Raw genomic sequence first — 26,994 nt, forward strand, 5'->3', positions numbered from 1 at the left:
GCCATTGAATCAGGACGACGGCAGCTGCTTGGCCACTATCACGCCCGGCCGGCATTGTTTCAAGGCTGTGGTGATGGTCAGCTGCTGGGCGCCACCGTTGCCATTGCTCCCAGTGATTATGGTGCCCGCCGCTGAGCCCGCCGACAAATGGCTGTTGCTTCCATGACCGCCCGTTGTTTGCACCTTGAAGATCGCCGTCGGCGTCACCGTGGTACTGCTGCTCGTCGACACCAAACCGCCGGCATCCTTGGCCGACTTGGCCGTTATGATCACCTGCTTGTTACCGCCGCTCTTGAGTTGAAGGAAGGGTCGCAGCTCTGCCAGTGCCGCGTGCTGCTTGCCCGTGGTGGTCAGGGCAAGTGGGGCATCCTGCGCCACCCGATGGTGATGCTGCAGCTGCTGGTGGTGGTGATGCACTCCAGTCATCTGGTGGTGATGCTGCTGGAGATTCTGCTGCTGCTGGCCAAACTTCTCTTGGCCCCCGCTGCCGTCCGCAAAGAGATGATCGCCCTCCAGATGCCTGATGGCCTGGACAATGGTCTCCAGATTCTGACGATGCGGATGCTGGTAGTGCGTGGTCGTCTGCATCGATGGCAGATCATGCTTCTCCGCCTTTACCTTGACAATCTTGTCGTGAATGCGCTCCACCTCCACCTTGGGCGTGGCCTTGATGGCCGCCTGCAGAATGGGCTGCAGCATGGCAGCACTCGACGGGCATCCTTCGGCATAGGCTTTGGCAATTGCATTCACGTTCACCTCGTTCTCGGACTCCGTGGAGCTGTTCGACGACAGGATGACCTCCTCGTGCACCTGATCCTCGGTGATGATCTCGGCAGCGGCATCGGCCTCCAGTTCCTCGATGCTGGAGCAAACGACCACCTGCTGTTGGCCCGTCATCTCATCGATCTCCACGTAAGAGACAGTGCCGCCCAGCTCCTCCAAATCCTCGCTGCGCACAAAGTTGTCGGTGTGCTCGATGACCTCGCGTGGAATGTAGGCGCCACTGTTGCCGCCAGAAGCGGCTGCCACCGCAGTTCCTGGCGGTGCTGTTGCCACACTGTACAGCTGCCGCTTGATCATCTGCAGCTCGTCTTCGAGGAGTCTCCGCAGGCTGCGCTCCTTCTCCAGCTGCTTCTTCATCTCGTGCAGTTCCTTGGCCGCCAGAATGCTGGCATTGCTCAGTTTGGTGGCCGCCGCTCCGCCCGCGTTAAGCAGAGTCATCGGTTCCGGCGACATCGAGCCCAGACCCTCGTCGGAACTGTCACTGATCGCCTGGATGTTAATCACGTTGTCGGTCAGCTTGCGCTTCTTAATAGCCACCGCCGTGGAGTTGCCCCCGCTGGCACTCGAATCGTTGTAGTTTCCGCCAGTGTTGGCACCACCCTCGCCGGATCCGCCGCCCCCGGCCTCGTGCTCGCCCACCTGGCGCTTCAGTTCACTATTCTGTGTCAGCAGCTGCGTCTTCTGGTTCTCCAGTTCCACAATGTATTGGAAGGTCTGTTGCAGGATGGCAGCCTGGAAATGAAAATGGATTAATCATAATGTTTAAAGTATAAATAAGTTTAAGAGTTTAAAACAAGCAAAAGGGATTTTACCGCACCGCAAGCTGTCAAACGGTTCAAGGATTTTATAGAAAGGATAGTATACGAATAATATTGAGTTTCTAAGACAATAAAAGTTGAACTTCGTAACGGAAAATTTGTATTAGTTAAGCTGTAGACTATAATTTTGTTGTATATATTTTTTAAGCCATAATCAAAATTAGGGGTACTGTTTGTACCAATTCCCCTTCAATTTAATCATAAGGCTTGTGTTATTATTGTACATTCATAAGTGATCATAAAATTGAGGAAATTATTAACCCATTAACAGTGCCCTCTCTTTTTCTCGCCCCACAATATAAGTCATTCAGAGACACACACATGGAGAATATCCAGCTGAGCATAAGAAAACAAAGAGGAAAAAAAGGGAAAAGAAGGAGGACGAAGTCGATGCATAATCGCCGAGAGCAGACTTAATTGCAAAATCACACAACACATAAACAGCCTGGCTTGTTGCTTTTGCATTTTGCTTTGACTGTTTTTGCTTGCCTTTTTTTTTTGTAGTAAACAGTGTAGTAAAGCTGGGAACCCTCGCTTCGCGAAAGGGTTAAGGAACTTGTGTCCTTCAAAATGCGCGCGCTCCTCAATTCAGGCTTTGTGCAACACTGGCCACCAAAAAAAAAGGTGTGGGAAGTAAAAGCGGAAAAGTAGAAATGTGGATCGTATGCAAAAACGGTAAAAATCTGACTTAGACGCTAACAAAAGCAGCATGCAAATCAGCTTAGGCGACAAGTTAGGCCACAAATGTTTTTATATCTATTACTGTTACCAACAAAAACTTCAATTCTTATTAACTTCAAAATCCTTGAAACGCTAAATTAAATTATTACTAATTTCACGTGGAAATTCTTCTGTTATTATGTTTTCAGAATTAATAATAATAATAATAAAATAATTTATAAAAGAGCCGAAAATCTCAGTGGAAATAAAGTCGTAAGAAATGTCCTGAATTTTTTTTTTCTACACATACCAATGGAATGTCACATGCATTCTTTAGGCTTTGATTAAAAAACCATAAATCTTATGCTACTTTAAAGCTGTTCTTGTTGTTGTTTTTGTTAAAAACTCGTTTTGGTTTTCGGTTTTTGTTGTCGGAGGTCACTACTAAAAGGCAATAATAACAACTAAAAGATAGCCATACTGAACAACAACAACAATCTCACGAGTCTGCCGGCATATCACAGCTGCTCTCACTCTCTTTTCCGCTCTCTCACCCCCTTCCTGACAATTGCACACCATCTGTGTTGTGTAGTTTTTGAGAGAGAGAGAGAGACTATGTTATTGTGTGTACAGTTTTCTCGGGTTTATTATTTGTTGGTTTTTAGTACCCAAGCGATTTTCAATCTTCGACTCCCCTTGCCTAGCGATGTCTTCTATCTATATCTATTTCTATCGCAGACATCGGCATTGCAATGTCGTGCGCATATCTTATAAACAAAAACAGCAACAAGAAAAGGCGAGAATAAATCACATTGCATATTTAAGTTTTCTAGCTGTGGTTTTTGTTGTTACACACAAAGGTCGTTCATTGACTTGTGTCTATTGGAAATCGTAGACGCAGACATGGGAACTATTGAAAAGATAAGAAGAAGCGTGGAACCTCTTTGTCTGATAAAACGGTTTCATTTATTGAAGACAAAGAGTTTTATTTTAGGATATTAACAGACTTCTACAAACTTTAATAAAAACAACTAAATTTTAAGCCAGTCATAAACATGTAAAGAGGAAGTCACTGAAAATATGTTTAAGACAGATTCAAGAATAATTTCAATATACAAAATATAAACAAAATGAACTTAAATCTTTATTTTTTTAGGTTTTGTATACTAGTCCAAGGCAAAATAACCCCTTGTGTTTTGACTGATTTGTAAGTAATTTTTTTGTATGTATTTATTTTCTGTCCCATAAAAATAATCTTCCCATTATTAAACTTATCAGATGGGATGCACTTGTTCTGGGATCTGATTAGAATAATCATATGCTCTATACGGTCATTTTACCCATTCCCGTATCATACGGTCCTCCCTCCCATTTCCATTAACTATCCCCCAAACTCTCGCAACCATTGGTTTAGCCGGTAAGTTGAGGCCTTGGCTAATAAGAAAGTGTCGTTGCCTTCGCAATTATAGTTGTTTTTGTTGGAAAAATGCCGGCAAGTGAAACGAAAAGAAAAATCCACCACCAATTCATATCAGTGTGTGTAAACAAAAGGCAAAGTCAAAAGCAAAAGCATAAACAAGAAAGCAAAAAAGACGATCAAACTGGCGGGTCCAACAAGAATCCAATTCAGAGCAAACACAAGCCAACCAACAAAGCAACAACACATACAACAGACGGCCGCTTTTGCGGTGACTGTACTTTTTTCCAACAAGAAGCCAGCAACAGTTCCAATACGAAAAGTTTTTCAATATTCGCCGGCGCCGTCGTCACAAATGTTGCTAGAGAGTGCCGCTCTCTGGCTCTTTCTCTCTCTCTTTCAGGTAGGGGTAACAGCATGACGTTGGAGCGAAATGGCTATAGTCTTCGTTGGGTTTTTGTTTCGATTTCATTCGTTCCGCGAAACGGAAACCAGACGTAGCGAAAAACATGTGGGCCCAAGCTTTTTTTTCGGCCTCTCCCACGTGCTCTCTTTGTCAAGCTTTCCAGATATTCCTGATTGGAAGTCACGCTCTCCCACCCTCTCTCTTTCTGACAGCTGACTTCTATAAATGGCGCGTCTGTTTCCATCGCTATCGTTGTTGTTGTAGATGTTGTTGTTTGCCCACCCTACAACTTGCACTACAACAAATTTCGTTGATTGAATAAAAGGAAATGCATAAAAATAGCAAATACGCCGCCGGTACGAAAGAGCATTCGTCATCAGCTGAGCTGGCACTCAAAGTCGTTCGATTCGCATGGGTGTGTATCTGTGTGCGAGGCGTAGCAGCAAATAAATTTGAAAAACTTATTTTTATAGATCTGAAGAAAATGTATTTTCATCAAGAGTATCAACAGTCTTCAAAAATTGTATTTATTAAAAAAAAAACGTTTAAAACATTTAACAGTTCTTATTAATATTTATTCCTAGGCATTGCCCCAAAACAGGTGTCTTATATGTACCTGTTTAGCTGTGTTTATTTGTTATTTAGGTTTTTTTTTTTATCTAGTAAATAGGGCGCGTTTTCAAAGAAGATTGAAAAACAGCCGGAAAACGATTTACCCGATTTGATTTTTGATGAGAGAGAAGCAGCACAACCACCAAAAATGCACCGGGCACACCAGTTTTCTCCTTCCTCCCCCAATATTATTTTTCTTTGTTTTGTTTTTTTGGCCTACGTGAGTGCACGCATGTTTCTAAGCGTGGCGCTTTCCTCTTGGCAAAATGCGTTTAAAATGAAAACAGCCAGGGAAAATCAATTTATTTTCACAACTCTTCTGGTTGCCTTTGGCTCGCCCCTAAAACTAACAAATACCTACTTTACGTATAAGCGGTATACCTTTTTTTTGATAACCTATAGTTTTAGAAAAAATACAAAACTTCCCCTTCATGCACTAAAACAAACCTATTTTTATCTTTTGTCAACTAAGCAATAACATGCCAATAAACATTCTCAGTTTTATTTAATTTGGTTTCCCAATTCCGGTAATAAAGCAATGTTTTCCAAAGATAGTTTACTAATCTTAGTGTTTTGGCGGATTTAATATTTAGATAAAGTTGGGAAGCTTTAATGAATTTCATCTTTATCACCATTTCGCAATTTTATTCGTACGTAAAAAAAACGTTTCCCTCTTTTTTTTTTACTGATATTATTGTTTATTCTTATTATCTACCATCTGCCGGTTTCTTTTTTCTTTTGCTTTCTGTTTTATTGCGTCGCATGTCAGCGAAAAGAAGAAATAATTAACGTAGCGTTCTAGCTTATCTTCGGCTCTTCACCTGCAGATGATGATGACAGGTGTGTGCGAAGCGCCACGAAAAGAAAAGAGAATCAAAACAAGTCAGCTGACATTAATTTTTGTGCAAATTTTTTGGATTTGACTTCGCTTTATGGCCACGCCAAAGTTTGCAGATAGCAAAAAAGCGTGAGTTTGAGAAGACCGAAAAAAATTAAATACCTCATAAAAAAGAGATATTTAATAAATAACATTTTGAAGAAACTTTTCGCTAAATTAGTACTATTGCACTATAGGTTCAAAAGATTTATTTTTTTTGATCTTTTATTTTTGATGTGGAAAACAAAATAATAAAACCTTGACCTTGACATACATAAGTTTCGCCAAATCTTTAAATTTTATGCCTAAAGCATATCATTCTTAAGATATCAAATAAAAAAAATGTAATTTAATTAAAAAATTTGCTTGCATTTATATGTCATGTATTTTGGATTATTTTGATGAGCCTAAAACCCGATATCGTGTTTATTAGAATCGCAGACCTCCAAAAAAAACATTTTTGGTCATAACGGAACCCGAGACGAGTTGCACGGCCATAAAATCCGCTAGAGAATTATTGTTTTCCGTTGCAAAAAACTGTGTGAGCGTGAAAATAGGCAAAAACAGCTGCGATTTTTACCGGCTTACTCAAAAGCATGAACACAGACACAAATATCGACGAGATATGGATATAGAATGAGAGATATAATACACAATCACAGAAGAGGGGGATTTTCTTCAGTTCACTCGCACTCGCTCTTACGCCCACTCTCGCGCTCACGCTCTCCCGCTCCCACTCAGCTGCTTTTGCGGGGCGCCAAACATGTGTTCCCACATGTACGTCTGTCTAAATATGTATACGTTTGTATGTGTGGGGGCCCCAGGAGAGAATTTTGGGGTGACAACATCGCGCGTATTTTGCGGTCAAGCCAAATGCAACAACACATCGAGGTTATTTTTAAACACTTATATTGTACATCCCACATCCCTCCCCCAATTTTCAGTGAAAATCTTCCATTTATCATAGTGAGTGGGAATACGCAGAACACAAGGAAATGCCGTCATCGAAAAATGGGAAAAATAAGAAAGAAAGTTTAAAAATCTCGACACGACCATGACATACTCTTAACCCACTGCTGTTCTAAACAAATATAATTTCGTTATTCGCAAATTTTTATTGACAGTACTAGGAAAAACCAAATAAACCTTGATCCGAATTGAACATACCCTCTTATTCCACAAATAACAGGTAAATATAAAAGATTTCCAGAGGTCGTGCAGGGAGAGATTCATACCAACCAACAGAAAACAGCTGTGTACCAATTATTCCATCTAAAAGTGCTGCCACACACATCTTCGTGTCTCTCATGTTTGCAAATTTATTTCGTATTTTAAGCTAATTTTTAACAAGTTGCGAGCCGTTGCCGACTCAGTTTAAATATGTACAAAAAAAGAAGAAATATTTGCTTTTTACGCTAACCTAATTAAATTCAAACACGTGCGTTAGATGAGATCACAGCCACATGCTTTGTTCCCAGTCATATATGTACATATATCTAAGTATTTACGTATTTATATTTGCCCCCAAGGTAATAGTCATAAAAAATGGCAATTAAAGAAAGTTAGAGAAGCGTGGAAATTTGAAAAAGTAACGTCAGTAACCCGGGGCCCCGCAATGCAATAATGAAATATATATTAAATAGTATCCATGACGTAAAAAGCGCTAAATTTGATTAGAGTGGAGGCTTCACGTTTGAATAATAGTGCAGTTTAGCTTTTTATAACCGGCATTTTTATAAATATTCATTAATTGATGTACTTTTAAGCTTCATTTTTAAAATGTATGTTATTAAAAGTAGGACAATTTTATTTTATTTTGTCAAAAAAAATGTTTTTTTTTTTTAAACCACACCCATTGCTACTTGGGCGACTTCGTCATCATTCAACAATGTAAATTTAATTAAATGTTTTCACTGGCAGTGCCTGCTGTTGTTGCTATTTGGGTTAATTAAAACAGCTGTCTTGGGTAAACAACAGCACAAGCGCACGTTGATAAAAATAAATACAACGCCGCCAGGCTTCGTCGTTTGTTTGCCGCGTTTACTTTAATTTTGTAGACGTGAAATTCGATCAGCTGATCTGTGTGTGAGGGTCAGCTGCCTTTCTTTGTGAATTTATGCTATTTATTTGGTGGAACTCAACCACATTCTGCTCTCTTCCTTTCTATTTCTGCCGCCATCTACCCGACTCTTTCTCTGCTCAAATTCAAATCGCTTTCAACACACTTTCATCCATTTTCGCGTGCTTCTTTGTCTACCGTTTTTTTATGTTAATTAAATGTTTTCATTGACCATGAGCTTTGTTTAGCCGGTGGCAACAAAAAACAACAATTTCAACTATAAACCTCATGGCATGTCGTGGCTTAACCCCATTGGCACTCAGTGGGTTAAAGGTTTTATTGACCTTTGGTGGCATTCAAAGTTTTCTGTTTGTTAATGAAGTGCTGGTTTTGTTTTTGTAAAAACAAAAGTGCAAGTGCCAGTGGCACTGGGTAATCAAAAACTCAAGACTAGAAACTAATTGAGTAATCGGTTTTTTATTTATCATTTAAAGTAAGATCAAAATATATGTACAGAAATATGAACTGTTCATGTAAAACTGAAATTCAATTTTATAACAAGTCCAAAAGCTGAGTTAAGTCCCGACCAAATAACAAAAATCAATTCTACAGAGCTTATGCTCACGAAGAATGTTGACAGATAATAACCAAATGCAGGATATCAAATTTTGATCTAGAATTTGTTTATATTTTAGCTTGGGGCAATTGTCGGTATTTATTTAAGATGATGAGTTGTGAATATGGACCCATAGTGGGATCAATAGATATAAACATACTTAAACAGGTAATGCACAGGTTCACAGACTGTGTTGTTGTGTTCGTTGAAAAGTATATGGCGCCATCTGCTGGAGGCATATTTATTACAAATTTGGTTAATAGTGTAAAGAGTTACTTCTTGTTTTTGTTTATGTACATGCATATACGATATTTATTTGTGACAAGAGCTTGCGACGCAATTGGGAAAGCTGAGCGCTTGGAAACCGAGCTTTTCTGCCGGTCAGCGCCGCTCTAGCCTTGTTTTCTCAGCGTGTTTGTTGCTTTTGATGTTGCTGTTGCTTGACCAGCTGAGTCTCGCTTACACGTGATTGCATCTGTGTGCGTGAAATTGCGCAGCAAAAATGCCGGTTGGCTTTTGTTTTTGTTTGGTTTTATTCTTGTAATTTGTACTTTTTTTTTGTTATATTTATTTGTTTGCATTTTCTATTGAAATTTATCGAGTTATTGCCAAGATTTCACAGCTGTTTTCTGACTCATTGCCATAACCCAATGGAACTGATGTGGAATTCGCAAAATTTAATCGAGTTTTTATGATCAAAATAATAATTTCGTTATAAATAAGTCGTTTATTAAATTTTTAAATATTACATCTCTTAGAGACTGAAATAATTTAAGAACACCGTTCGGTTGTTTTCTTAATAAATAATAGCCCAAAATAGCATGGAATTTTTGAAGTTTTAGGGTTTTGACTGTAGCGAACAATAATAGCAATAAATCAAAACAAAACGGAACTAATACACAAACACACACTAATAGTAAAAGCCACTGACATTGTTATAAAGACGCTTGAAGATTAAGAAGAAGGAGGGACTGCGATCTTGGCTTGGTCATTGATGAAAAAAAATCACCGTTACGAAGCAACAAAGTCATTAAATCCGGCGAGACGGCATTCCATGTAATCAACAGAAAAAAATCGCCAGACAGAGAGGGAAAGAGCGAGATGGAAAGAGACCAACGACCGACCGACATTTTTGCAAAACTCACACACCGGCTGTCGCCATTCCGCTCTGTCTGCACACAAAGTAATTGATCCATTGCACTTATGCTTTTGGCTAGGTGGTTGTTGCTTTTGTCCCGGCTTTCTCTTTGCAAATGCATTCTTCCGCGAAAGTGTCGAGTGGCATCTATCTATAAATTATCGTCCTGACTAAGGACTGACTGATATGTATCATCTCTAATATGCCTTCAATGCGCACCATCCAAAAAACACTAGGATCAGAAAGAGACTTTTTAACTTAATTACGCTTAACAAAAAAAAAAAAAAACATTTTTAATTCAAATATAAACCAGAAACCTTTGACGAATTTGTCTGGTACTTCCATAAAATGAGTTAAACATAACCCGAATCTATTTCCTCGTATTTTACGACCCTTTGAGCACCACAAAATACCAAGTTGGGCGATATCTGTGGTTTTTAATTAAATTTAGCAAGTGAAGCATAAAAATAATCTAAATTACAAACAGCGTGGCTCCATTAATTGCATTTTGTGGTTGCTACTTCTATATGCGACTACTATACACCTGATATTCCGTAAGCATTTGTGTGTGGATTAGTAGTGCAAACATTTTTACTACGAAATGCAATTGAAAGTACAGGCTACACACAATGCGCTGTATAACTGGCGGTTTTATATAACTCTATTTAGCACATACATATGTGATCTGCTTATGTGCTGGATTTTATGTACCTTATTTCGAACTGGGTGTTGGCGTGGCCCAGAAGTTGTCATCGCATCAAAATCTCCAGCTGCAATCCCGCTTTTTGCTTCTGCATCGGCAAAAGGTTGCGAGATGCCAATGGCCTAGTGCACTGCACAACCACCCAAGGACCTCCACCCACAGCCCCTTGCCCGGTGCCACGCCCCTGTGTCCAGTAAACACAAAGGCTATCAGGGAAAAAGAAGAACGGATTTTGCCGGGCCAACAATCGCAATGCGCAGCTGCCAAGCTGAATGCCCATTTTCATACGAGGAGAAGGGGGATTTCTGGGACATTTTGTGGGGGCTGGCTCTACCACCCATCGTTCCACTCGGAATCGTCATCGGCTGTAAAACAGCTGCCTACCAGGCGCCAGACAGACGCCAAAACGTTGGAAATGAAATGGCAATGAAACACTCTCGGGAACCGTAAACCTCCCGGAAAGCCCAACCCACTCAGCCCCATCCACACCCCCACGCACACGACTTTCCACAGCTGTGCGAGTGGTGTGGGCTCCCATCAGCAGAAGGCGAACAAAATGTTGGCGCCATTGTCCTATCCCACATCCTATCCTATACCTTGTATCCCCCAACTTCCACACCATGGTAGCGTGGTATCCCATCTTTTTTGGGGTAACTTTGAGTTTGGCGCGCGCTTTTCTTCGTCGGCCACTGGAAAGGAATCGATATTGTATTGTATATAGAAAATTTTCCAGTTTTCTCTCTGTTCGATGTCTGGGCAAGGTGTGCACTGTGTACAGTGAACACCCCCATCCACTGTAATGTAGGTTAGTTCAGCTGGGGCGCGCCTAAATCTTCACACAGTGCGAAATATTGCGAAAACTTGGTTATTCAATTTTTATATAATTGAATGCGTGTAAAGAATTTTCCAATAAAGTAAATTGAATGAGAATTTTGGTAATTTTAAAAGTTCTAAGGGCCAAACTAAAATTTTAATAATAGTTTTTGTTAAAAAATTGTTTCCTTTTTTGCTCTGTGCATTGCGAGTAGCCACAAAAACAACAATGGGGGCAACTGTACGCAATTGCACATTTGCGCTTTAGCGCCACCTAGTGAGCAAGTTCAATGACCCGCCAAACTGTGGGCAAGAAGAGCGCGGAGTAGTGTTTGCAAAATAGAGAGAGGAGAGCAGCGAGTAAATCCCAGTCTTGCACTCGCATTTCCATGCCTCCCCCTTTTCCACCTCTTTTATGCCACCCACCTTAGGGCGTGGCTGTATGTGTGACTGTGTCTCTGCCATGCACCGTTATGTGCGTGTGTGCCTAACTGTGAATGGTTTCAGTCGTCGCAGCTTTCTGTCAGCCAGCCTCAGTCTGCATTGCAATTTTATTTCGCACTTTTCCCAAGCATGTGCTAAACTTTCCTGTGTGGTGGAATGTTCATGTCGTGTGTGCGCAAGATCTGCTTTCATTATGTTTTAGGTCATACATATAACATGCATAAGCGCTAGGGTGGGGTACAATCCTTTAAAATAGAATTTTACAAGTGTAAACTTTTAATTCTAATCCCTGTTACTTTTTAATTATTATATGTTTACTAAATACAATCTCTCCTATAATCCGACTTAATAGAATATTACCATTAATAATTTTTTTTTTTTAATTGATGAAGAAAAGACTATTGTTTTAGTTATTTTAGATCAATCATTGAGTAGAGATGATTATCTATTTAAATACATTTCGGTGAATATTGATTTTAAAATTCACCGACTTAACTTTTCTTTAGATTTTTCTAAAAAATTATTCTCAAATCTCTGGTGATTTCACAATAAAAAATTCATTCTGTAAATGACTACCGTTTTTAAGTAGAAAATATGAGAAACTGGAACTATTTTAGCCAGCACTTAGTCGACACTGGTTTAAAGGCTTAACCGTTTATATAGCGGGTGTGAAAAACTTGGTCAAGCTGTCGGAGGTTCCTCTTTCGCCATTTACTCTCTCCCACGCTCTCTGTCTACAGTTATATCCCCTTCTCTTTCCCTAGATATAGGCCCTTCTCTTTCGCACGTATTTACTACAATGTTTACTATGTGTGACAGGCGTGGTGGTTTGTAATCGTCGACGTTGACGAAGTGCATAGAACAAAAATCCATAAACTACTTGCACTAGTCCGCCCACCACCTCTTTTCTACCTTCATTCCTTCTCTGTCTTTCTCTATCGCTCTCTCTCTGTCTACGCCCATTATGTCATTCATGAGGCGCCAACGTTGTTGTTGTTTATACCCTTTTCATTTTAGCTTTTTGTAGTATTTTTAAATGTTTACGCGCTTTTCTTCCTGTTTGCATTTCTCTCTTGCTGCCTTTTCTTGCTTAACTTGTTTATGCAGCGCCTTATTAAATTGTTTCTCCTTTGTTTGCCAGTTATCGCCTTTCTTTTTTGGGGTAAATACTGATTTATGGGGCCTGGCAGTTTCAGTTGACATTTTTCAATTTGCAATAAATAAGGAGCGCCATAAAAAATCCTCGAAAAGAGGGAAACTATCAAAAAGGCCCAAAAAGCAGTGCTGCATAGTGATCAAAAGATTAGCGAAGCTACGCTTCATTGCTGCAAACCTGATTTGAATTTAAATTCTAACTCTTTTAAAATTAGACAAGAGTCTATTTACTGAAATTTTTTATTAGGATATTAAATTACGTTTCCCTTTTTAGTCTTTAAATTTTTTATATCAGTAGTTAGATTTATTTGTTAACTAAAGTTTCATAAGAAATCAGTTAAATTTCGTCAGTCACTTTGCTTTTCCTTTGCTGCACACATAAATTAAAAAATAAATAACTGTCTTGCTCTTTTTTACTCAGGCCATTTCGTTGATTTACAACCGTCTACGAACCTAATCGGAATTAATTGAGGGGTAGAAATCTTTAAGTAAAATCTACGAAGTACTTTTACTTTGTCCTGCGCAAAGTGTTTTTGGGACTGGCTAACATCCTCCCCCACAAACAAGGCTGTTCGTTCCACCGGCCTTTTACAACACACGCGTCACAACAAATCGATGTCGTCTCAAGGTGAAAATCCCATAAATATGAGAACATGTGTATGCTAAAAAAGTGAACAAAATATATATGCGGCGGCGTAAAAAGAAAAAGCGAAACGCCTCCAACAACAAACAATTGAGACGACTACGACGCCAACACGGTTGCCCTGACGACTAAATGTCGAAAAGGGACCTTCAAAGCTTTAGTCCCCACTCTAAACGCCCCCCTAAAACTCATTTCTATTCACGTTTTATTTCCCAGCTGGAAGCTTTTAACCAAGTGGCGTGTGTTTTTGCTTTTCTTCTGCGTCTTTTTTTTTTTTGGCAGGAGTCTCAGGCAATTTGTCAACATGTGTTTGTGGACAGCCCTGTAATTGAGGTCCAGACCGAAACGGTTCGGGTTTGGACACTGGTTAAATGTAATTGGGGTTGCGTGCCACGGGTTAGTACAACAACAAAAATCCAGACAAAACACGTCAACCGATCGAGAGCACTGACCATTGGTAATATTTTCCTCGTTTAACCCACAGACACCTGCATTGATATCTTTAAATTGAGATGGGTACTAATAACCAATTTTTAAAATTTTAGCACGGAAACACATTGGTAATTGGATTTTTAATGATAATTTAGTAACACATGCTGGTGTTACAGCAAATAAAAAAAATTATTTAGTACCCCCATTAAAGCTTTTAAGAAGATATGAAAAAAGGGGTTTAAAGCCATTACAACTTTAATTTACGATTGCGGTACCCAATGATTGTCAAACTTGAATCAATAACATAGTAACTTACCTTGCTCAACTTCTCGCCCTCGTGTCTCGGGAGCAGTGATCGCAGACTCTGGAAGCCGGCGTTGATGCTCTGCATGCGTCTTCGTTCGTTGCTGTTGGCGATTTCCCGGCGCATCCGCTTTTCGCTGTCTACGAGGGGTTTTCCCGAACCGTCTCCATCGCTCAAGGTCCCGCCCCCGCCGCCTCCTCCGCCCTTGGAGGTATTCGTACCGCTCATGCTTGACTGGCGACGCTGAGAACCCTGATGGGCCGACTCGCTGGCGTACTCGATGTGATAGTTCTCGCCCCCTGAGTCTTCCAGTTGTAACCTGAAAGATAATGAAACGGGTTAACAATGAGTCACAGACTGGTAAACAGATAAAGATTGCAATAAATATTGGTTAAGAGTCTTGTTTTCTTCAGGAATATATATTTTTTTTAAGATTTATTTGGTTCTATTAAAAACTTATTCAGAATATTACAGAAATTTGTTCGTTTTAATCTCCCAAAGTTTCTTAAGATTTAAATCTTAAATATGGTTGACTTCACAAGCTTTTTATGATGTCTTAAATTTGTCTACTTATTGCCTCTAGAAGTAATGGTTTTATGTTTCAAAGCACCATTTTTATCACCTTATTTAGATTCTTTTACAGAGTTATTTATGGCTTTGAATTATCGCCTTACCGTATAAAAAACCAATTAACTTTTACATTTATACAGTCCACGGAACTCACAGCACTCACACACAAAGCCACATGCCCGCTCACTAAAACGCTGAAAAATTCATTCATTCATAAATTTACAATTCCATTCAATTCAATTTTAGTTTAACCCGCCGACGCTGCACAACAATAACAATAACAACAAAGACAAGAGAGAGGCAACAAATACACACACAGTCACTACATTGTTGTTTGTCACGTTAGCATCAGCATCGGACTAAAGCAAAAGTTGGGGTATACCAACTATATCAACACCCTAACCTAACCCAACTCAATCTTCAGTGAACTCTTTAACTTTAATAGTTATTTATGAATATTTACAATAAGAATATAAAAAATTATATTGTAGAATCAAATTACTATTATTGTTCGTAAAAAGCAGATTTCTATAAATGCTCTGCACTTTAAACTGGAAAATCGAAATTTTAAATTTGATATACCAATAATCATGGGTCTGTGTTCCTTGGTGTCTCTTTAATTTTACAGAATCCAATGCCAAGACACTTAAATTAGGTGGCGATCACGCAATATCTTATTAGTTCCTCGTCATACTCATTCCAAAGGAGCTTCGATCAGTAAGGAAAAAGTATTTTATGGCAGAACAACTGTTTTGGAATGCCGAAACTTGGTAAAGTGATTGAGAAACCCTACGAACTTGTGGTTAGGGTATTCCACTACTGCACTGCACATGTAAGAGAGCGATGGAGAATGAGCTAGAGAAAGAGAGAGGTAGCCCAGCACAGCTGTCAATAGTATGGACATTCCTCTTTTTGTTATTGTTGCCACCATCGCCGGTCGTCGTGATTGTTGTTTTCTGCCTTCTGTTTTGTCGGTTCGATTTGGTTCGTTTCGGTTTGCTTTGGGACTCCGTTCGTGTGATTTCGCAGCTCTTCTTCTTGTCGTGTCTTTAAGCTATGCTGCAGCATAGTCTTGAAGACGCGAGGTCCCAAGAATTCCAAACCGGTTTTAGTTTTACCCTACGAAAAAGAGCAAACACGTTTTCCACAGGCCACAGTTTTGCTGTTGCTGCAGGCTAATGAAAACAATTTTCACAATGGTATGCTCGCCGAGAAAGAACAACAAAAACGCAGGTAGAGGAGGTGATGGGGGGTGTAAAAGTTGCAACACCGCATTCCAGTCAAACTACAAGAACAACGCTCTTCAAAGACGATGCTGGAAAATACAGTCTTCACTTCTCTAACTCGAACTTTCCCAAGAGATTTACAAAAATGTACTAAAACATTTTGAAATTCGTAATATTCGGACAAACTAAGAAAAAAAAATTACTTTATACAAAACAACTTTTAAAGATTTTGTTGTTCGTTTTTATAAAAAAACAAAAGAAAGATTTTTTGATAAAATATTTTTACTCTAAATTATTTATTTATTACTCTGATTTTCTGAGTTATTTAGGTAGGTTTCTAATACTGATATCGACGAACTAAATTCAAAGGAACAGAACAAGTGCAATATGTTGTGTTAATAATATAAAGTTTAAAATAAACCATGTCTTGGATGAGCTCAATTGACTCAACATTTATATAGGAATAATAAAAAGGAATATTACTTTTACTATAACTGCAAGCGTTTGTTTTTGGTTTCAGAAGTTGGACTGTATTAGAGACAACGTCTTGCTAGCTTGGTTTATTTTTAGCAACATCATCCAAAGGTCGTTCTTCTCCGGCAGCATTTCTGCGGCAAGTGGGCGAAAGAGACGGCGAATGGGGGCTAGCGCAAGAGAGGGGAGATGCCTCCAAAGTTGGTCAACAGCAGCAGCAGGCGGATGTTGTGGCAGCCAGAAAAGCTGAAAGGCCGTAAAGACTGCAAGCTGCTCTGCAAAAGGCCAAAGGAATGTGGCTCGGATCTGGGCACTTGCCTGCTTTTTGGCATTTCGTTTGTTTTTCTTTGCACAATAAAAGCCGAAAAACGCTGAATGAAAACCGCGCGGGGAATCTTGCTGCATGATGCATGTGGTGGCAACATCTGTTCTTGTTTTCGATGGAAGGGGCATGTATTTGGCTACTTTGTGGGAACGGCATAATTATTCCAGCAATGTTCGTCGTTTTATTTAGAGTAAGAAAATATGCTAGTCTAAGAAAACAATGAAAAATTGCTGAAGAAAGCCGCTGATAAGTAACGTTTTTTTTCCATCATCCTGGTAGTCCTTTGTAATTCCGTATAAACTTGAATCACAGTAAGCCATTTAAACTAAAAAAAAAAATGGATTCATAATATCAACATTTCGTCAACAGATCTCTTTCCGACAAATTTTACAACCAATTTCCGTTATTTACTTGTTTTCTTTCCCCCAAATCAATCAATGAACTGTGATAATTTCATATTAATTCAAAGTTTCCCATATGCTTACATATATGCTTGAATCACATCTTATTCAGAACTCTTTCTTCCGTTCCGTTCTTTCTCATTTGAGGCGTTGCAACAGCTGTTCACCCAAATGCTGTTTTAATTAAAGACTCAGCTGAGATATTGTTGTAGTTTCTTCATTGTGAGAATACGCATTTTTCGAGGTTCAGATATAAATGAATAAAAATAAAAATAATAACAACGTATGAAAGACGACAGCTGACGGCGCTGCTGCAGTGCTGCTTTTTTAGCCAGGGTTCAATGTAGTTCATTGGCCACTTTTCGCCAGCAAGTACATAGAGAGAAAACACAGAGATACGAGCGATAAACAGACAGAGAGACAAAAAGCCGAAGTCACGAGTGCTGTGCTGCCACCTTACCACCCACTTCGTCCCCACCCCCTCCTCTTCAGCTGCTGTTGTTGCACTTTGCACATAAATTGTACATACGTTTATTGGGTCAGTGCTTACGTCATCATTTCACTGGAATTTCACCGTATTGCTGCAGCAGCAGGTGAAGATAAGGGAGAAAGGGGTAAGAAGGCCGAAGAAAGTGGCAAAGGAAGGGGAACTCCACCCAGTGTCGGCATATTCAATTTATAAAGATAAAAATGCAATTATATAATCCACAAATATTGTAACCAACAAACACCTCTTTCTAATGGATTGCCAACATTATTCGCCCTTTATCAGACCTGTAACACGCTTTAAAAATTGCGTTGGGTTTTAACCAAGAATAGTTAGAAAGAAATCGAGTAAGATTAAGGAAACCAGCTGAATGAACTGGATTATTTGAGAGCAAGAAATAATGTAACTTACATTAATTTAAATGTAGGATCCATGAACAAATTTTTAAAATATTCTCCATTATGCTAAACATTGCTAAATTGTTTGAACTTGTTTTAAATAGACAATGATTTTTAACTATTTTATATTTATCCTCACACACAAACTTAAGTACATTTTTTATTGACCAATTTTTACTACATTTGAAGAGTAAATAAACCCTCAAAAATATTTACAAAAAAAAAAAAAAAAAAAAAAAAAAAAAAAAAAAAAAAAAAAAAAAAAAAAACATAGACAACAAAAAACTTAAAAAAGGACAGAAATTTATGAAAAATTATGTTTTTATAAGAACTGCGTATAATGCTAACCAAAAATCATTTTTTCATGTACGTCCCATTATGAAAAAACGGGGAAATCCCGCTTTTAAACTTATCGGTAGGAAACTTACGACACAGACTGTGAATGCGAGGCAGAAATGAAATGCAACGCAATAAGGTTCGCCGCTTGCGTAATTTGTGCAACAATGTAGAGGTGCATAAACTAATGAACAAATTAGAATTCACATTTCCCCGCCCATCTCTAATTTTACAGTTGCGTCTGCCAGTTGGCGCCACATTTGCAAAAACAATATAAACAAAAGAACTTAAAAAAAGCAAATAGAAATTGTATAGGGGGGATCAAGAGCGGAAAACGTAAAAGAAATTATATTCCAGCTGTTTGTTTTCTAAAGAAATTTATAGAAACTTTAGCCGCTGTAAACAAATGTTTTTATACTTATACAAATATTTGAGATGCTTAAGAGTTCGATATAACAAAGATAAGGGGGAACAGGGCAAGGCTTTTAAAGTTTTAAAATGATATCGAATTTATTTAATTCTTATTATCTGACGAGAAATTTTATATACATATGTACATATATCATTGTAATATTATAAATTATCTGTCAAAATTATTTTCGATGCGTATATGAGAGCAATATAAAACGTTTAAAACTTTTTCGAAAATGTTTCATAGGCTATAAAAACATTTTCTACTGTTATTTTTTTGTACTGGAATCATTTTTTTTTACATTGGCTGATATATTATGATATATATCATCACAAATTTGTTTTACTATGGTGTTGCAGTAGTAGTTTCGCCTTCTTCTTCCTCTTCCTCTCTTTCGCCAGGCCAAAAAACTGTTGTACACAAAAATCATGTGTTTTTCATAAACAAGCCGTATCGGTTTGTCTCTGTCACACTCACACCATATTATTCTGCCCTCCCTTTCGCTCGCAGGTTGCCAATAAATGCCGCATGCGAAAAACGCTGTGAAAACGAAACGAAAACAAAATGAAACGTTTTGGCATACGAAACGAAACACACGGAGCCATCGCCCAAAAATTTGCGCAGCAGATTTGAAGCCATGTGTTGGTATTAGTTTTCATTTCATTTTTTTTTTCTCAAATTTGCAGTGGGATTTAGCGTTAGCTTTTGTGTATATGTTTTTTCAATGAAACTTGTGTGGTAGTAAAAAAAAATGTGTGTGGCGGCATCTGTACTTTTGTGCTCTCTGCCTCTCTCTTGCTCAGCAAGCTTTTGAGTGCAACTCAAAGGGGGCACTCTCGCTTATGTACATGGGGAGCGGCTCTTATAAAACTGCAGTTAGAGCGAGACAGAGGGAGAAAGAGTTTTAAATGCTCGTTCTCCGTCGCTCGAATTGCTCCTCTTTTCCAGTCAAATGGGGTAAAAACGGAAATGACGCCACACAACAAGAACAACAGCCGCAACACATGGTTTTCGTAGTATTCGAAAATGTGCAACGTGTGGAATGGAGAGGATTGGGGAAGAGAGGAGCAAAGTGGAGACTTTTAGCCAAGGCACGCTCTTTTATTTTAGCACCAAAAACAAGCGAACAGCAGCTGCTAAAACGCAGTTGTTATACCGCCCACACTAGTGGCTAAACTAACAGTTCACCTTAAGGTTTTTAGGCTTTTTTAACAGTTACCTACGGCGGGCGTATTCTGGTTAATAGAAATAAAAAATGTTTGCAATTTCTAGTCTTTGTGAAGGTTTCTTGGCCTTTTTTAATTAATTTTAAGCTACTACTAAATATAAGCTGCTAATACTCTGAGTTAATAAGTATAAACTTTCCGTCAATTGTTCAGTAAGGTTTTTTGTTGTATTTGCTAATTTTACGAATACATAGCTGTTGTGAAATTTACATACAAAATATATAAGATCTCTTAAATTAAAATAATTGTTCTGCAAAATTGTCGAACAAAAACATATGGCTTGTGACAAGTTTAATATATTTATTTACCCGGTACATAAGCCAACACAATAAAAGCCTTGAAAAGCCAGCTGAAATGTATTAGTATATGTGGACATACAAATATACATACTTATGCATGTGTATTTTTCGATTCTCTTTGCGGTTGTGCAAAAACATACATATGTATGCTCCAGCGATAAGAAAAGGCGCCTCTTGTGACGTGTGAAAAGACGAAAAGCGCAACCATATGATTCTGATAAGCCGGCAAGGAAAAAGAAACTTTCGCTGCAAAAATTCGCAAAACAAAAACGATCGAAGAAAGGCAGTGAAAAAACTAAGAAATTCAAACTGTACATTTTTCAAGTAATTCATTTTCCACATTTCTCGCCACTTGTTTGTGTTTCAGGTACACAGAGAAAAGAAGCACGTGAACTAAGTTTTTTCATTTTAGCAAGTAAAAATTGTATCCATGTTATTTTTGTATTATTGAATATGACTTGAATGGTAAAAAGTTGACAAAATCATATACAAATTCCGTTAAAAATGTTACATTTTAAATTCAAATTGAAATGTTTAAAATGATCGATTTCGGGAGTAAACATCATAAAACATAATGTTTCTGTCTGTATAAAAACAAAGGGGGAAAGAGAGGGAACGGAAAGCGTGTAAACAAAAGCAAAGCAAAACCATCTGATGATACGAATATACCGGTACAGCTGATTTCAATCCAACTATGAACATGAAAAAAATAGAAATGTTGATTAGGCAACGCACGATTAGCGAAGAGAAGGAGCGAAAGAGAGGGGGAGATGGAGGTGCGGGTGCGCAGCTGTTTTTTTTACCTCCGATAACGCGAACATGTGAGCTAGAGCAAATTGGCAGCTGAGCGCGAAAGACAGAGAATGGAAGATATGGGTGGAGAGGGAAAAGTAAAACGATCAACGGGCATAAAAAATAGCAACAGCAGCTGAAACAATTAGACCAATTATTTTAGAAAAGGCATAGAGAAGGGGAAATTAAATCTGTAAAAATCTTTACTTATATATTCTTTTTTTTGTAAAATTATAAAATGTAAGGTAGTATAATCTTTCTCTAAAAAATATTTAATTGTGCTAAATAAAACTATTACCGAGCCAAAAAATACCTTGAATCTGAAAATAGACTCAGAAGGGCTGCTTAAATATTTTGAGCATTTGCTTTCTGTACAAAAGAACCAACTTAAATTTTGTATTATTATTGAATCGGCAGAAAATTAATTTTTAAAATGGCATCATGAAATCAATTAAATATCATTTAATTAATAATACATTTTAACATTTTCTTTACGTTCTTGCTCAAAATATATTAATTAAAATATAAAGACTATTTATAGGTATTATGTTCTTTTATTATTATTATAATGTGTATTGTTTATAATTTCAAAATATTTTATTTATTTAAATTACTCAAAATAAAGATTTTTTAGCAGCTGAAACGGCCATGACTAATATTTGTGCCTGCACTGCTTTCCGTCTGCCGACGCTGCTGAAAAATTGACAAAACAGCCGTTTTACAATATGGACGACGAAAGACAGAGCGTGAAAACACGAGAACAGCAGGAAAAGAGAGAGGAAAGAAGAGACACGAAAGATGTGAGAAAAAAGAAGCGTCACATTTATTCCAGCAACAAGAAAATGGCATGGAAGTGAAACTGGAATGGAATGCGATGTGTGTGTGTGTGCTGGTCGTGCCTTAATGGTGGTGGTGTTTTTGTGCCGTATTTGTTTTGTCGGCAAAACGGCGGCAAAAAGCAAACGATAGAAAGAGAGAGAGGGCAAGAGAGACCAAAGAGAGCGCACTAGCAAAGTAGTAAAAATAATCAATAATTTGCGTGATAAAAATGCAAGCCAAGCTGTTGACTCGCGTTGTTGTTTTAGGTTTTTCTCACAAACATTTTCGGTAATTTGATAGGTAAACTTACTGTAATTCCTCATCCAATTCCTCGGCGCTGTTGTATTCGGCGTGCTCTAGAATAACCTCCTCCGTTTTGATGGCAACCGGTACGGCGGACATGTTTGATCGTGTTTGTGTGTTTGCTTACTATCGTGGCCAAAATTTGTCTGCGCCACGTGCGTTTTGTTGTTGCCGCTGCTGCTGCTTGGCCACACGGCTACATAAACATTTGCAATTTATTTATAGCCTTTATTATAGCCTTTTATTGTATTTCGCACACACACATGTGTCAGCTGGTCTCAGCTGCTTTTTGTATTTAGCGGCAAATTGTTTGCCCGTCTCACTCGTACACACTAGCACTACTTACGCACACAAACACCGTGAAATGGAGAGAGAGGGGAAGAGAGCGACTTTTAGCGCGCTGAGAAGTTTCCTTTTCTATTCACTCCGACACTCTTTCTTTGCTTGAGATTTCTGTATTTCGCAGCTGTTTTTTATTTTGCACCGCACTGGCACTTATACACACGCGGCTGATATTATGTGTACACAGGCGTATTGGCTGTACGATTTCCGATCGGAGATGCGATTTTCCGTCCGTTGCTTCGCGTTCGTTCGATTCGGCGAAAAATTTCTGAGTGACCGAGAGTTGGAGATGATGTTTTTCCAGCGCAACAAAGTGACCATAAAACGCGTTAAGAAACACAAAGAAAGATTTTTTGCCTTGGGCGTTTTTCAACACTGTTTTCGATTCGCTTACAGGACTCTGTTAAGCGTTGGCGGATACTCATACGCCATCTATAAAACTCTTTGAGTGTCATCTTTTACTCATACGCCATCTGGAAACATTCGGTAAAACATCGCTCTTTTTCTTGTAAAATTCATCTGCCAACCAAAAGTATACGACAATGTAAAGCCAGTGGAGACATGAACCATTTGACATTCGCTATTAGGAAAAGTCAAATAAATATTTAGGAGTAAAACAGTTTTTACATCTGGCAAACTGTGTAAATAACTTAAGGGGTAACTCACCATAAACCCTGGGGATGCAAACTCTTTCAATGCTCATTTAAAATATTTCCTAAAAAACTCCTCTTGTTTGGTGGGAACATGTTTTTTCCAACTACTTCCAAAACTATTTAAATTATGCCTAAAAACTTAATTTATTAAAGCATGTTTATTTTATTTATACTATACTATTTACCCCCTAGCTTACTAACGTTTTTAAAGATTGCTTCATTTTTCGCATACTCGACAATTGATGCGAATAGTCTAAAAAGGCTATTAACGTGTGTTATAATTTAGAGGGAAAACTGGATTTTTTAGGGGAAAATCAGGGTTGGTCGCGATTATTTAGGACGAAATCAGTTTATACGTCTGGCAACACTGTTTCAAAATATTTACCGTCGCATTAAATTAATAGCAACAACTAATATTATTAATTATTATTATTACGCCGGAGAAAATGTAAAGATGTTAAATTACTTAAAGAGGCAAGCAAGTGAGTAAAAAAGTCAAGTGAATTCTGGTACTGTTTACAAACCAGACCCCTGTCCTCTTCCTCTTGCCCTTCTTCTTCACCCTTCTGTTGACACTAATAAAAAGTTTTTCTTTATTTAGGCCGACGTCTCAGCAGCCAAGATGCCACGGATGCCAACTGTGCCCAAGCCAGCGATGATGTGGACACCATCGATGGAGCACACAAACGTCATTCTCTGCGATCCACAACAAGTTTTTGCGACGAAGTATTCCTTGAGGCGTCGGAAGAGGGCGGTGGGGGTGGCGTGGGATTCGGAGAAGTTGCCACTGGTATCTCCTCCGATGGAATCAGCCTCTCTAGCAATAGCAACGATGGTAATTATCTCATCGCCCATTATTCAATTGCTCATCACGATCGCACCTTTGAATTGCTATTCACATGCTTATGATTAGGGTGGGAATCCCATAAAAGTTTTGCAAGTCGCGAATTTATTATCTCGACATCACATCCTTATACATCTCAGAATATTCTTTTGCATCGTACACGTTTTTTATAAAAAATTTAAACAATCTCTGGTTTTATAAAAACATTTTAGAAACCTAAAACTAAGGCCGTTTCTCTTGTTATTCCCCAGACATTTTCACCTACAGTTCGCGCCTCTCAATGAACCTGGCTTCGATCGTCAGCGAGCCCAACTGCCTGAGCTTTTTTGTGCAGTATCTGGACACCCGACAAGGCCTGCCTCTGATTAAATTCTATCTGGACATTGAGAACTTCAAGCGGGCGGCACGCACGCAGGAGAAAGAGGAGCCAGAGGAACCTCCCACAATGACGGAACAATCTTCTCCGAACAAAGATGACAACTATGTACCTGAACTGAAGACGCTATGCGATCTGTCCATGCGAAAACCCCTCACGGACGACGAAAAGAGCCGGATTTATGCGGAGACCAACAAACAGATCAACAGGCAGAAGACCGGGACGGAATGTGTCCCAAATTCCGAACTTTCCCGGGCCAGCATTAGCGACGCCATTGCCATCTATCAGAAATATCTGATAGTCAATGCCAGCCTGCAAGTGGATCTGCCCATCGTCATACTAGCGCACATATCGCTGCTCCTGTGTGGAAGGGACAAATCTGAATGTAGTAAGCCAATCCCAGCCAGCTGCTTTGATGAGGCCAGGGAGTTTGTGCTGGAGCAACTGGAACGGGATCATTTGCAGGGATTTCTGCAGAGTGGCTACTATTCCACCTACTGCTTGGAGTTGGTCGAAGGCGGTTCCATTAACATCTACGATGTCCTGAACAGCGAACTGGCGTTATTTTACTTTACCGAGTACCTGGAACAGCGGCAAGAGCGTGAATGTCTGGAGTTCTGGATCACGGGCATTAACTTTCGAAAAAGCTTTGCTTCTGGCGAAGAAAAAGAGGAGGATTGCAAGGCTGCCCAAAGCGATGCCATGATCATATACGACAGATACTTCTCGCTGCAATCCGATTGTCGTCTCTGGATGTCCCAGAAGCTGCGCTCAAGGGTGGAACAAGCCATCTGCGCTCCAAGCGAACAGTGGCAAGCCTTTGATTTGGCCCTCTTGGTAACGGCCAAGTATCTGGAGCAAAAGTACTTTGCTAGCTTCTTAAAATCCCAAATATTTGATAACTATGTGAATGAACTGAAGGTTAAAAGAGGTGAGTTCTTCATTTTATATTGAGTGTATACTCCGTATAAACTTAAGTTTTGCTTTCACAGATAACTACACCGCTCACTCCAACATACAGCAAAAGTTGAGTCTGCGGAGAACTGGGAAAACTTCCAATGCCCAGCAGCGTCATCGCAAGACCCTATCCATGTCGGACTGCACGCACATTTCGCAGCACAACACACTGCTCGCTTCGATGGATACGCTGCCATCGAAAACGTCGATCAGTCAGCAGTCTGGAAATCTTAATATCGACGCCAGGCAGTTAACCAATCCCCAACTACTGTGGCAGCGTCCTGTGGGTGCACTTAAATTCGGATTTGTTAACTCTTTAGGACGCTATGAGCGGGACTTTGAGGCCGTGGATGCAGTAACTCTCAAATCACAACCATGGTCACTGAGTGTCAGCGGAAACAAAATCAAAAATGCAATGCGCAAGCTGGTGAATCTGCCGGAGGATAATGTGCAAGAGGAGATCGCCTGGCAAGTGGCCGAAATGATTGTCAAGGATGTTACGAGTGTCACACTCAGTGGCAAGACATCTCCGCTGGCCTAATGTGCTTCACTATTATTGAATTTATTTCCCATTTTATTCTCATTTTTAAATTATTATTTTTACGCTCAAATCAATGCGAGAATCTCCATACAATGTGCACAAATGGAAGTCGCAAAAGAAGCTCTCTTATACTACTCGTCTCTCTTATGTACAAAATATGTTGAACAAATCAAACATTTTATCTTAACTTATTTTCGTTAATGCTGTAGGCTTTGAAAGCTTATTAACTGAATTATCGCTCGCTCATTTGTTATTTAAAGCAACAAAACCCAAATCTCAAATATTAAGATGAAGCTAAATCGCTTTTGAGTCTACTTCATTCCTCTAAACTATGATTTATCATTTGTAACATAGAGTGTATATGAATATTTTTGCATACTGATTATAACTACAAAGAAAAATGTATTGTTATTAATAAACTTTTTCTATAATCAAGTTGTTTTTTATCTATTGGACTTTTTTCTTCGCATTTTCATAAAGGGAAATGTTGTTATTATATTAGCAACTTAATGGTGGAGCGTTAAAGAGCATCAAATAGTTATGGTGATAATTAAAATCTTTTCAAAATGGATACAGGCGAAGGTAATGTTTAAAACGTTTTATAAAATGCTAATTTTTGAAAGGTGAGTAAACAAATAATCTAGCTGTCCGACATTCAATGTCACAGCAAGACAAAATGTCGTCAGCGGAGCAAGAGTCGCACAGAAGGGAGAACAATATCCTGTCATTGCTGGAAGAGTTCAACACACTGGAGAACGAACTAGAGCGCGTGGAACAGCAGCCAATGGAGGAGTCCGATTCCAGCCTGGAGGAGAAGTTCAGCAAGCTAAAGGAGATCTGTTTGCAGATGAAGCGAAACACTGCTCGGCGTCGTGGCATCCAGTTACGGTTGGCGACGGAATTATCGGCATACGCGACTAACTCGGATCGTTTTCTGTTGGTTGGCGAACATGTGCTCGTCAGGGAACTGCGCGCCGGCGTAGACGCCCTGAGCCAGCGGCTGGACAGGATGTCCAGGGTGTCGCAGGACATCATTTGCTCCATCTGCCTGGCGCCCTGGACGAATGAGGGTAGACATCACCTGGTATCGTTGAGATGCGGCCATTTGTTTGGGAGCCACTGCATCCACACCGCCATCCGGCGATTCCATCGCTGTCCGATATGCAGGCGCCGGGCTTATCACAGTGATGTTCGCAGGATCTACGGTCGAAATTTTATGCCACTTTAGTTGAAAGCATGCTCTGGCTCCTTTTATTGCGTTTTTTGTTAAAGTTTATTTTAACGTTTTACAACATTTGTGTTAATTAAATTTCAAGTGAACATTAAAAGACAT

The 26,994-nt window shown here is 39.2% G+C and overlaps 3 protein-coding genes across 3 annotated transcripts; 2 read left to right on the plus strand and 1 right to left on the minus strand.

Annotated features, from left to right (window-relative positions):
- Nucleotides 1-9: 9 nt before the first annotated feature.
- On the minus strand, nucleotides 10-22,557 carry LOC108150468. The gene is made up of 3 exons (XM_017278661.2): nucleotides 21,956-22,557; nucleotides 13,893-14,199; nucleotides 10-1,515 (listed from the first exon to the last, which is right to left on the minus strand). Exons 1-3 carry the CDS (start codon nucleotides 22,045-22,047, stop codon nucleotides 10-12), a joined length of 1,905 nt encoding a protein of 634 aa, XP_017134150.1. The 5' UTR covers nucleotides 22,048-22,557.
- A 747-nt stretch (nucleotides 22,558-23,304) lies between these two features.
- On the plus strand, nucleotides 23,305-26,096 carry LOC108150534 (A-kinase anchor protein 10, mitochondrial). The gene is made up of 4 exons (XM_017278766.2): nucleotides 23,305-23,425; nucleotides 23,545-23,778; nucleotides 24,039-25,094; nucleotides 25,156-26,096. The coding sequence occupies exons 1-4, from the start codon at nucleotides 23,398-23,400 to the stop codon at nucleotides 25,659-25,661; spliced, it is 1,824 nt and encodes a 607-aa protein (XP_017134255.1). The 5' UTR covers nucleotides 23,305-23,397; the 3' UTR covers nucleotides 25,662-26,096.
- A 90-nt stretch (nucleotides 26,097-26,186) lies between these two features.
- Nucleotides 26,187-26,982, plus strand: LOC108150441 (E3 ubiquitin-protein ligase RFWD3). Its single transcript, XM_017278599.2, has 2 exons — nucleotides 26,187-26,243; nucleotides 26,329-26,982. Exons 1-2 carry the CDS (start codon nucleotides 26,202-26,204, stop codon nucleotides 26,887-26,889), a joined length of 603 nt encoding a protein of 200 aa, XP_017134088.1. The 5' UTR covers nucleotides 26,187-26,201; the 3' UTR covers nucleotides 26,890-26,982.
- The last annotated feature ends 12 nt before the right edge of the window (nucleotides 26,983-26,994 follow it).

This window comes from Drosophila elegans, unplaced genomic scaffold (assembly GCF_018152505.1).
Source record: "Drosophila elegans isolate 14027-0461.03 unplaced genomic scaffold, ASM1815250v1 contig_814, whole genome shotgun sequence".
In the NCBI taxonomy this organism is placed as follows: domain Eukaryota; kingdom Metazoa; phylum Arthropoda; class Insecta; order Diptera; family Drosophilidae; genus Drosophila; species Drosophila elegans.